We start from the raw sequence: 12,500 nt of genomic DNA, 5'->3' as shown, positions 1-12,500 counted from the left end.
CCCCGGGGGCTTCACAGAATTTTGCAACTTTTGGGCTGTGAAAATGAAAAAAAAAAAGTTTTAGAACAGAAATGTGGCTTGAACTCCAAATTTTTCCTTTGCACAGGACAAAATGGACCATACAATTTGTTGTACAATTTCTCCTCATGTCACCGATATCCCATATGTGGTCAAAAAGTACTTTTGAGGCACAGTACAATGTGAAGAAGGGAAGGAGCGCTATATTGGAGTGCAGATTCACTCTCTCTGGGAGTTCATAAACGGGTGTAGTGACAATATAGTCTCTGGAAAACAATCATGGTGTCAAACGCATTAAATGTTTCAGAATTAAAAATTGAAAATAAGCCCTTGCCGTGCCCAGTACATTGTAGTGCCTGTAGATTGTGCCCAGCTTTTGCTCTGGAGACCTGCACCCCGTAAATTAAGTGGGCTCTCCTCACTACAGAAACGCCAAACATTTTGATGCTAACTGTGGTTTAGTTGTGGGGCTCAGAATTGAGGAGGGCATTTGGATTTGGGATTGCAGATTTTGCTGGATTTCTCTTTTGGGGGGAGTAATAGCGGTTTCCCCAGAGCCCTTGTGTTATCCGTAATGTTAAAGCCCCCTATATTTCCGTTAACAGATGACAGACCTAAGTAGGGACTTTTTTTTTGTGGATTGAGTTGAATGCTATTTAGTGGCGATTTGGGTGCAGAATATTTTGGATCAGTCCACATTTATCCTGTGCTCTATGCTGAGCACTTACATCAGGGTTTCCATTTATATTTCGAAAAGACTTGATGATTCAGGTGAAACCCCCCAATAGATCCATTCACTAATGAGGCAGCAGAGTTACTCTGGACTCTGTTTGGCCTACGTCCAGCGGCGTCCGTCTTTTCAAAGGTCAACAAATTTGTTGCTGACCGCACTTTTGTGCATGCATAAAAAGATGGACACCGCCGGACCACAGGCCAGATGTGAGCTTTAAGTGACTCCCTCTGCCTCATTATAGTGAAATTTCCATTGGGAATTTTGCCTCAGTCACGGTTTTCAGAGATTTACACGTAATCACTGGTGTAAGTGCTCCGTGTAGAGCGCAGGATAAATGTGAGCCGCGCCGTACTACAATCTGTGGGAGGCAGAATGAACAAAATCAACAGCAGGTAAAGAATTTTCTTTATTTCCTTTTAACGCCGTTCACATTGCGGTATAAGTGATTAGGCGGCTTTATTCCTCCGGTCGCATTGATTACAGCAATACCAGATTTATAGAGTTTAGTTTGTTTTTTTGTTTAGGTTTGGCTGTTATCACGCATCATGCTAAAAATATATATATATATATATATATATATATATATATAATATATATATATTAATGTATGTATTGTTTTATAGTCTATTATTTATATTATATATATATACATATTTTTTTTTTATGCCGTTTACGCTGTCGTAAAAGTAACAAGACACTTTTATTCTTCAGGTCGGTACGATTACATAGATACCACATTTATATAGGTTTTTTTATGTTTTGTTGCTTTTACACCATAAACACAATTTTACAGAAAAATATTTTTGCATTGCTGTATTCTGAGAGCTAACGCTTTTTTTTTTTTTTTTTGCTGATGGAGCTGTATGGCAGCTTGTTTTTTGCAGGACAAGATGATGTTTTCAACTTCACCATTTTTCTATTATATATGACGTTTTTATTCTACTTTTAGTCAGCTGTATGATGAAAAGAGTTTTTGCTACGTTTGTGGGTTGGGTTTTTTTGTGTTCTCTGAAGGGGTTAACTAGTGTGACCGTTTTATAGATCAGGATGTTACAGACGCAGCAATAGCAAATGTGTACCTTCTTTGTTTAATTTTCTTTTTTTTTTCCGCAGCACTAACACTTCGCCTCACACTCCATGCATCTGGAATGGTGTGTGAGGTTCTCCGTAGCAGGGTGACCTAGGGTTGTCATGGCAGCGATCGGGTCAGTGTGATTACATTGCAGGGATCCGATTGCTCTGGAGGGGAGCATGATCTTCTCCCTGCCTCCTCAATGCTGTAATCACTATTATTGCAGCATTTAGGGGGTCTTGGCTACAAATAATCCAGCCGCAGATCCAGCGGCGATCTCGGGGCTACACTGCCTGAACCAAAGTGATCGCCAGGATGTACTGGGTACATCGTGTCGTTGAAGCACTGACCAGCATGACGTACTCAGTACTTCATATGTTGGTAAGGGGTTAATTATTCCTGCTGGGAACAGGATTTGTTTCTATTATTATTATTATTATTATTATTATTATTATTATTATTATTATTATTATTATTATTATCATTTTTATTATCTATTATTTTTATTATCTATTATTTTTATTATCTATTATTTTTATTATCTATTATTTTTATTATCTATTATCTATTATTATTTTTATTATTATTATTTTTATTATTATTTTTCTTAATATTATTTATTTATTATTTCTTCTACTATCCTTTAGCGGGATCAGACCCTTCCCTATCTTTTATCCACAGATCTTCTGTGATCTAGATCAATATATCCAGATTAGCTGGTAGCGTATTCTACAGCCGCTGCTCCGGCCCCGCCTGAAGCTTCTCATGAGTAATTGAGGGGGTCTCTGCTTCCTATACAGCTATAATCAGGCCTCTCCGCTTCGGCAGCGTTCAGACCCCAGAGAAGGGTCAAAAGTCACTGACTCCTAATCCGTAATAATTGCCTCTTAGGTCCTGCGGGTCAAGTGTGCGCCTAATGATGCGTGACGGCCATGGATCCTCTACACTGACAAATTTGGCTAAGCTGCCAAGTGTAAGGACGTTGTAAAGGAAGCCATTAACAGCAGTAGCTAATGAGCCGGGGGCGTGGGGCACTTTTTTTCCCCTCATTGATGTCCACAGACCTTTTCTCCATACTGACACTGGCTACTGAAAGCTGTGGAGTAGAGACGTGAGGCACTGCAGTTCCCGCGCCTCTGGGATGTAACCGGTTTCTGATAATTTTTTTGTTTTTTTTTTTTGTTTTTTTCTATTATATGTTGGAGGCTTCAGGTCGTTACATCTTTTTGGATGATGCGTTAAATCATGTTATTTATTAACTGTGTGATAAACCCCGGAGCTTTCAGATGCGGCCATCTGCCTGCAACCATTTATATGCCACTGACGACGACCAAAAAAAATTGTCCAGCAACACAAAAATATCAGACCCGTTCTTCGTAAATATTGGTCAATAATAATAATAATAATAATAAAAGTAAAAATAAAAAATAAAAATAATATAAAAAAAAAAAGAGACCGAATCCTCGCTGATTCTTTACCTGAAAAACCTAACCTATTTGGAAGAAATCTTAATCTAAACATAAATTAAATTGCACCAAGAAGGAGCCAAATGGCCAAATCTACTAAGATGCCGATCAGGGGTCTTCTCGCTGTCTTATGTGGGTGTTGTGGAAGGATGAGAAGGTTGGAAAGATTTCCGATCTGAAGTTACCAAGGAAAGTTTTCATATAAGACCATCTCTAACCTGTGAAGCCATTTTATGGTACAATGTGAATGTGTGTATAACCAGGCCGCAGCCTATAAGAAGAAATGGGGGAATAGGTTTCAAAAACAAGAAAAGGAAACCCCAATAAAATAGAACTCTTAATACTAAAAGGTCAGAGACCAAATTCACAAACATAAATAATGTGCCAAAAGTGTAATAAATGCTAGGAGGGTGAATGATCACACAGACTGGCCCTAAATCAGCCTCTCCCTACCTAGCAATGGAGGGTATGACGCCCCCATTCACCGACGGGGAACCCTGCATGACCCTAATAGACCTGCACAGCACATACAAACACCACTTAATAAATACAGACTCTCCGTCCCAATCAGAGGGGGAGCCAAATAGACTGATCTGGGATGTTGTCCTAAGACGTCCCGACACGTTTCATCCCGCTGGTGCCAGTGAATTATCAGGGAGCGAACCGCCAGTGCAGAAGCCTCCCTAAGCGGTCAAAGCAGAGGTGCAAAAAGGATACCTGAGGTGCCCCATGGTGTATCCACCTTATAAATCCCGATCAATCTCTGAAACCTGGAATTAGTGCACTTCCGCTTCCGGGTTTCAGAGATTGATTGGGATTTATAAGGTGGATACACCATGGGGCGCCTCAGGTATCCTTTTTGCACCTCTGCTTTGACTGCTTAGGGAGGCTTCTGCACTGGCGGTTCGCTCCCTGTTTGTCCCCTGATGATTCCCTGGCACCAGAGGGATGAAACGCGTCGGGAAGTCTTAAATTTATCTGGGATGTTGTCCTGTTTGGCTCACCCTCTGATTGGGACGGAGAGTCTGTATTTATTAAGTGGTGTTTGTATGTGCTGTGCAGGGTCTATTAGGGTCATGCAGGGTTCCCCGTCGGTGAATGGGGGCGTCATACCCTCCATTGCTAGGTAGGGAGAGGCTGATTTAGGGCCAGTCTGTGTGATCATTCACCCTCCTAGCATTTGTTTATTACACTTTTGGCACATTATTTATGTTTGTGAATTTGGTCTCTGACCTTTTAGTATTAAGAGTTCTATTTTATTGGGGTTTCCTTTTCTTGTTTTTGATACAATGTGAATGTGACCTACAATATATAGAGAACCGTCCCGACACCAGAGGATATCCAGAATTACTATCAAAGGCGGATTAATAGGGAATCCTATTGGATTTATACACGATCAGCCCTATCCCCGAATGAGCTAAATGAAGGAAGCCAGTTTGCACTTAGTAGCAACATTTGGGGGAGGAGCGGGAAAGTGCTGGAGGGGGTGGATGGAGGGAATGCTCATGAGAGGTGGAGGGGGAGGCAGGGCTCTAGTGGGGGAGCGTGGCTGTGCTCGGTGGGGGACTATACTTGGGAGTTGGCTTTAATTAAGAAGTAAAAACTTGCTCCAGGCATTGAGCTAAATTTAGAAGGGGACATGTTGTACCCCTGGTAGGCAGCCTTTTTTTTTTTCACTTCTGATTTCACATACCGTGTTTCCCCGAAAGTAAGGCCCTGTCTTACATTAATTTTACCCCCAAAAGTCCCACCCTGCCTTACTTTCGGGGGAGGCCTTACATTGGAAAAAAAAATAACAATTTCCCCCTCCCACCTCTCCCCTGCAGCCTCCCCATTGTTTGAGAGTCCGGCATGCACCCCATCCTCCCCCCTGCAGCCTCCCCATTGTTTGAGAGTCCGGCATGCACCCCATCCTCCCCCCTGCAGCCTCCCCATTGTTTGAGAGTCCGGAATCCACCCACCCCATCCTCCCCCCTTCAGCCTCCCCATTGTTTGAGAGTCCGGAATCCACCCCATCCTCCCCCCTGCAGCCTCCCCATACAGTGGTTCTGCCCCCCACTCTGCCACCACACACACTGACACATACGGTACCGGTACAGACCCACACGGCACCCACACACATATCGTACCGGTACCGTACACACACACACACACACACACTCTGACACATACAGCCCCCATACACATACCGTACACACACAGAGAGAGAGTTTCGGAACTTACTGTTACTTTCCTTCTGCCGGGGACGCTGGACCAATGGGAGCGAGCCTGCAGGCGGTGACGTCGCGGCTGATTCGGCCAATCAGCTGCGAGCCGGCTGACTGGCCAATCACAGCTCGAGCTGATGGCCAGCAGGGAGCCTGTGACGAACAGGCTGATCGGCCAATCCGCATCAAGCAGGAAGAGCGTTGACCCGGGACGCGCCGCAGGCCGGCGAGATTGCGGGGGCCATTCACCGGAGGAGGTATACATTACGCCGCGACCACCACCCATAGGCGGCCTTACATTCCCCGGGCACCCCCGCTACCCTGCCTTACAATCGGGGGGTGCCCTACATTGGCGGACCCCCCCGAAACCCCCACCCTGCCTTACTTTCGGGGGGTCCTACTTTCGGGGAAACACGGTAGGTGCTGCACTAGCTTGCCACGGTATATGCCACCAGCACCATTCGGCAGCGCGGGCACAACATGGTTCCTCATCAGATGCTCCGTCCACTGCTCCTCTCATATTTATTACCTTCCATATTTTAAGGCCGGAGAACAACCGGCTGTGGAGTCGGAGTCTGTGTCCATTTTGAGGGAGTCTGTATAAAATGGACCAACTCCTAAAATATATCAGAAATTGGGTCCAGCGGTTCAGTGCAGAATATATTTTTCATACGAATTTGGGAAAGTTATGAAATGCCCTATATTTAATTTCTGGACTATTCCTGGTCTGAGGATCTCTGCTTTTAATTGAGATGAATCTGTGCTGCACTCTATGTACCGGATATAGATAGTGAAGCTAGGAAGGAACGCCTGCACTCCTCTCAGAATTGCCACAGACTCGAGTGAAATGGAAAAAGTTCTGCAAAATAATGAACAGGTTCTTGCTATTATAACTGACAATGCTTCAGACATAAGTACAATTAAAGGGAATCTGTCACCAGGTATTTGCTCCCTCATCTGAGAGCAGCATAATGTCTAGATCGAGATCCTGATTCTAGTGATGTGTCACTTACTGAGCTGTTTGCTGTCATTGTGATAAAATCAATGCTTTCTCTGCTGCAGATCTAGCAGTTATACAGAGCTCATGAATATGCTGGACTATCTGCAGCAACAAAGTAGTCCTGTAATGATAATCTACTGCTGTTTAACCAGTGATTTTATCAAAACTACCAAGCATCCTATCAAGTGACACATCACTGGAATCAGAGTCTCTGCCCACAGATTAGGTGGCAAAAACTTGATTCCTTTTAAACTGATAAATGAGAATAATGAAGGCGAACAGCAGCTAGAAGAAAATTTCAGATTCTGTATCTGTGATATGGAGCCACAGTCCTGCTCCTGTAACTGAGGAACAAACAGATATTACTAGTGAAGAACAGCAAAATGATACTTTATAATGAAATAATCTTGTTAAAGCTGCTTCACATCTCACTCCTATTTATCACATGCGCTGTGTTTTGCGCACGCTGCAGCCGGCAATAAGCGATAGTCTGCAAGAGAGACATGCTGGAAGTCTGAGTGGCAAAGTGAGGAAATTGGTTATTGCTGCCAGAACCCCTAAAATTGATTGTATCTTGAAGAGACGTGCTGGAAAAGGAGCAACTGTCGATCAAGGAGCACTTATGTAATGATGGAGTCATTACTTGAGCCGAAACCCCTTCTTGTAGACATTACCAACCCTCAGGTAACCATAAATTAAGCTCAATGGACATAGGTGGCCGAATTGAAGGAATTTCTTAATCACCCATTTACAGTGACTACAAAAATTACAAGCTGAGGATTTTACCTCCTGGCGTTTTCATAAAGGAGTGGACGAACTTGCTGTTTTGCCTGTTTCAAACTTGCCTGATCATCCAGCAATATACGATGACTTGGGTCTACATAGACAGGTGGCAGAATAATTTTATTTTCTAATAGCAGTGTCTCTCTCTGTTTCTTTGAAGCAGCAATGCCATCTGCGATTAAACCTCCTCTTTGAAACAGGCAAAACAGCAAGTTCTTTTACGCATATATGAAAATGCCAGGTATTAAATCCTCATCTTGTAATTGTAATCCTGTGTCCACTGTTCTTAAGTTAGTGTTACCTGAGGGTCGGCTATGTCTACAAGAAGTGGTTTCAGCTCAAGCAAAAGCTCAATCATTAAATAAGTGGCTTGAACGACAATTGCCCCTTTCCCAGCACATTTCTTAAAGATGGAATCAATTTTAGAGGTTCTGGCAGCAATAACCAATCAGAGATCCAGTGGGAGATGGAGAGAAGAAAACCAAAATTGCAAAAAATGAAAATTTGCAGAAAGATGTTTATATCTGTGTTTTTAATAACTGCTCTCTTCTTTTACGGTCTGTGTTTTTCAGTGAAGGTGAACAGCCCAGAAGATGTCATCGACTACCTGGCGTCCATGCTGGAGAAGCAGAACCCGCATCTCCCCGAATTTGCACAGCAAGGTTAGTGCAATGTGGGAAAAGAACTCGCTATGGTTGCACCAGGTTAACTCCTTACTGCTGAAGCCTGTATTGTTGTGCAATTTCTCCTGAGTATGATGACCCTCCCCATTTGTGGTACTATTTGAGTGCTATTAGAATTATGGAGTGTAATTTTGGGTGGATTCGATTGTGGATGCCATATTTCATTTGAAGATATTGTATCATAAAAATTATTAAATGTCTGATGTTCACATACACATGTTCATGTACTACAATAAATTTTTCAACTAACTATAAGCAATATATGTAGGAGTCGGAGTCTGAGCCGGTGCAAGAGAAATTGAGGAGTCGGAGTCGAAGGTTTGGCTTACCGACTCCACAGCCCTGGCAGAATACCCCCGGTATTTCACTCCATTCACTGTAATGTAATTGCGAAATTCCGGGGGTATACTGCAGGTAGCAAATGATCTGCTGTCTATGCCCGTCTCGCGAGCGGCCACTCGTGAGACTTGAGGTGATATCGTTGCGGGTCTGGAAGTTAGTGACGAGCGCTGACATCAGAAGTGCAGCAGACTTCATTACCTGATGTCGGCGCTCGTTATCCCCGCAGCTGCTCGCACACTGCTGTGCAAGCAGCTGCAGGGTCGGTGGGGAAGTGGAACATAGACTGCAGGGGCACCGATAGACGGAAGCCACGCGGGTGTGCTTCCCTGTGCCATCCAATCCTACACAAAACACATTGAAAAGATGGCCCTGCAAAAAAAGGAACTGACCAGGACAGATGGAACGGTCGTCTGAGGCACAAAGGCCACGTCTCACTAAGCAACATCGCTAGCAACATCGCTGCTGAGTCACGTTTTTTGTGACGCAACAGCGATCTTGCTAGCGATGTTGCTGTGTGTGACATCCAGCAACAACCTGGCCCCTTCTGTGAGGTCACCGGTTGTTGCTGAATGTCCTGGACCATTTTTTGGTTGTTGCTCTCCCGCTGTGAAGCGCACATCGCTGTGTGTGACAGCGACAGAGCAACAACTGAATGTGCAGGCAGCAGGGAGCCGGCTTCTGCGGATGCTGATAACAAAGGTAAATATCGGGTAACCAAGAAGCCCTTTGCTTGGTTACCCGATATTTACCTTAGTTACTAGCGTCCGCCGCTCTCAGGCCGCCAGTGCCGGCTCCCTGCACACGTAACCAGAGTACATATCTGGTAAATAAGCAAAGCGGTTTGCTTATTAACCCGATGTGTACTCTGGCTCGGAGTGCAGGGAGCCAGCGCTAAGCGGTGTGTGCTGGTAACCAAGGTAATATTGGGTAACCAAGCGCTTGGTTACCCGATATTTACCTTAGTTACCAAGCACAGCATCGCTTCCACGCGTCACTGGTGGCTGGGGGCTGGTGAGATCTGCCTGTGTGACAGCACCAGCGACCATGTAGCGACGCTCCAGCGATCCCTGCCAGGTCAGGTCGCTGGTGGGATCGCTGGAGCGTCGCTTAGTGTGACGATACCTTTACACTGACCTGTGTTTTACCGCTCTTTTGTGCACCACTGCAAAAGATGTACACCGCCTTTTTGGAGAAAGCATGAACAAATAAACAGCATGTGAAGAATTGGTGTTATTTATTTTTTGCTCCGTACATTGTGCGGTATAAGTGATAACACTGCGTTATTCTTTGGGGCAGTGTGATTAAAGCAATACTAGATTTATATAGTTTTTTTAGGTTTGCTGCTATCGCAAAAAGTTTTTGCATCACCATATTTTGAGTGATAATTTTTTCCATTTTTCTGCCGATGTCCTGTGCAAGGTTTTTTTTGCGGGATGAGTTGTAGATTTTATTGGTTCCAAAGAAGTTTTGGGTTTTTTTTTTGTTTTTTGTTTTTTTTTTATTGCTTTCTATTCTGATTTTTGGGAGGCATAATGAACAAAATGCAGCCAATTTAGGATTTATTTTTATTTTTGCTGATACGGTCGGATAGGGAACCCCCACCCTCTCCTCGCTTGCTAAATGATGTGATGGCTATTGATCAGTCGAGCTCCCGGTGGCGATCGTTCAGCACCACCTTCTGTGCCCGCATAATCGTCATCACATATTTGTACGTGCATTTTCGGAAACACACTGCAAAGTATGACGTACCGGTATGTTATATGACGGGAAGGGGTTAAGCATGTTGCTTTTCTATTTTATAGTGTCACTATTACACTGGAGATGAAAATTAGAGCACAATGTATGATCACTTGCTTTTTTCAGAAATAATGTAATCTCCATTAATGACCATGCTGCAGTTTCCTGTAACGGGGTGCACCGTGCCACTAGAGCAGGGTAAGGGGCGCACCGTGCCACTAGAGCAGGGTAAGGGGCGCACCGTGCCACTAGAGCAGGGTAAGGGGTGCACCATGCCACTAGAGCAGGGTAAGGGGTGCACCGTGCCACTAGAGCAGGGTAAGGGGTGCACCGTGCCACTAGAGCAGGGTAAGGGGTGCACCGTGCCACTAGAGCAGGGTAACGGGTGCACCGTGCCACTAGAGCAGAGTAAACAGGTGCACCATGCCACTAGAGCAGGGTAAGGGGTGCACCATGCACTAGAGCAGGGTAAGGGGTGCACCGTGCCACTAGAGCAGGGTAAGGGGTGCACCGTGCCACTAGAGCAGGGTAAGGGGTGCACCATGCCACTAGAGCAGGGTAAGGGGTGCACCGTGCCACTAGAGCAGGGTAAGGGGTGCACCGTGCCACTAGAAGCAAGGTAAGGGGTGCACCGTGCCACTAGAGCAGGGTAAGGGGTGCACCATGCCACTAGAGCAGGGTAAGGGGTGCACCGTGCCACTAGAGCAGGGTAAGGGGTGCACCGTGCCACTAGAGCAGGGTAAGGGGTGCACCATGCCACTAGAACAGTGTTTTACAAAAGATCCAAAGTTTATCAACATAAAACCTTTATTTTGCCTCAAATATGATGATAATTCAAGAACCGCAATGACTGCAGAGAGAGATGATCAGTAAATGTTCTGCAGGTAACAGTCACAATCAGTAGGACATGCACCGGCCGTTGCTGTGAATGACTGCAGCACATCTGTGGCCACAGGACATCGCTAGTCTCTTACACTGCTCTGGGGGATTTTGGCCCACTCTTCTTCCAGTCTCTTCCACAGGACATCACTAGTCTCTCCTCTGGGGGGATTTTGGCCCACTCTTCTTCCAGTCTCTTCCACAGGACATTACTAGTCTCTTACACTGCTCTGGGGGGATTTTGTCCCACTCTTCTCTAGTCTCTTCCACAGTTCTTTGACTGTTGTGGGTTTCTTGGCCATAACTTTGTCACCAAGGATTGTCCTGAGGTTTTCTATTGGGTTTAGATCAGGACTCTGGGCTGTGGCCATTTCATTGTTTCCAGGATCGTCTTTCCCCGTTTTGCTGTGTGACAGGGGACATTGTCCTGCATGAAAATTGCTGGCTGATTGAGTGATGGACACAAGCAAGGAGCTGCGTGTTGTGAAGAAGGTTCTGATCCACACTTGCATTCACTCTGCCATGTAGATGTATGAGAGGTCCAACTCCTGCTGTAGTAGACATTCCCCAAATAATGACTCTTCCTCCACCGCCTGTCACTGACTTCTTAACACACTTTGGGTTCAGTCTTTCCCCAGTTTGTCGATGAACATAATGTTTCCCATCAGACCCGAATAAATTAATCTTGCTTTCATCACTATAATGACCTGTGGACACTTATCCTCTGTCCACACAACATACTCCTCACTAAAGGTGAGTCTAGCCTTGTGATTCTTTCTGCTAATGAGAGGTTTAAGGTCCAGTCACACTAAGCAACTTACCAGCGATCCCAACAACGATAGGGATCGCTGGTAAGTTGCTAGGAGGTTGCTGGTGGGATGTCACACTGCGACGCTCCAGCGATCCCACCAGCAACCTGACCTGGCAGGGATCGCTGGAGCGTCGCTACACAAGTTGCTGGTGAGCTCACCAGCAACCAGTGACCAGCCCCCAGCGCCGCGTGGAAGATGCTGCGCTTGGTAACTAAGGTAAATATCGGGTAACCAACCCGATATTTACCTTGGTTACCACCGCACGGAGCTACACGTGCACAGAGCAGGGAGCAGCGCACAATGCTTAGCGCTGGCTCCCTGCTCTCCTAGCTACAGCACACATCGGGTTAATTAACCCGATGTGTGCTGCAGCTAAATGTGCACACAGCAGGAGCCGCACTGACAGTGAGAGCGGTGGAGGCTGGTAACGAAGGTAAATATCGGGTAACCAAGGACAGGGCTTCTTGGTTACCCGATGTTTACATTGGTTACCAGCCTCCGCAGAAGCCGGCTCCTGCTGCCTGCACATTCAGTTGTTGCTGTCGTCGCTGTCACACACAGCGATCTGTGCTGCACAGCGGGACAGCAACAACTAAAAAATGGCCCAGGACATTCAGCAACAACCAACGACCTCACAGCAGGGGCCAGGTTGTTGCTGGATGTCACACACAGCAACATCGCTAGCAACGTCACAAAAGTTGTTCGTTAGCAGCGATGTTGCTAGCGATGTTGCTTAGTGTGACGGGGCCTTTAGGCTTTCAGGCCAAA

General features: G+C 45.5%; 1 protein-coding gene across 1 annotated transcript in view; it reads left to right on the top strand.

The window, feature by feature from the left end:
• NPDC1 (neural proliferation, differentiation and control 1) overlaps window positions 1-12,500 on the top strand; it is a 132,772-nt gene that overhangs the window by 95,614 nt on the left and 24,658 nt on the right. Inside the window, exon 3 of the mRNA XM_075324428.1 lies at window positions 7,852-7,941. Within this exon, the coding sequence (XP_075180543.1) occupies window positions 7,852-7,941 (90 nt within the window). The remainder of the gene's footprint in view (window positions 1-7,851; window positions 7,942-12,500) is intronic.

Source organism: Anomaloglossus baeobatrachus, chromosome 9, assembly GCF_048569485.1.
Source record: "Anomaloglossus baeobatrachus isolate aAnoBae1 chromosome 9, aAnoBae1.hap1, whole genome shotgun sequence".
In the NCBI taxonomy this organism is placed as follows: Eukaryota; Metazoa; Chordata; class Amphibia; order Anura; family Aromobatidae; genus Anomaloglossus; species Anomaloglossus baeobatrachus.
Note: the sequence above shows the minus strand (reverse complement) of the source record. Positions and strands in the feature narration are given on the sequence as shown.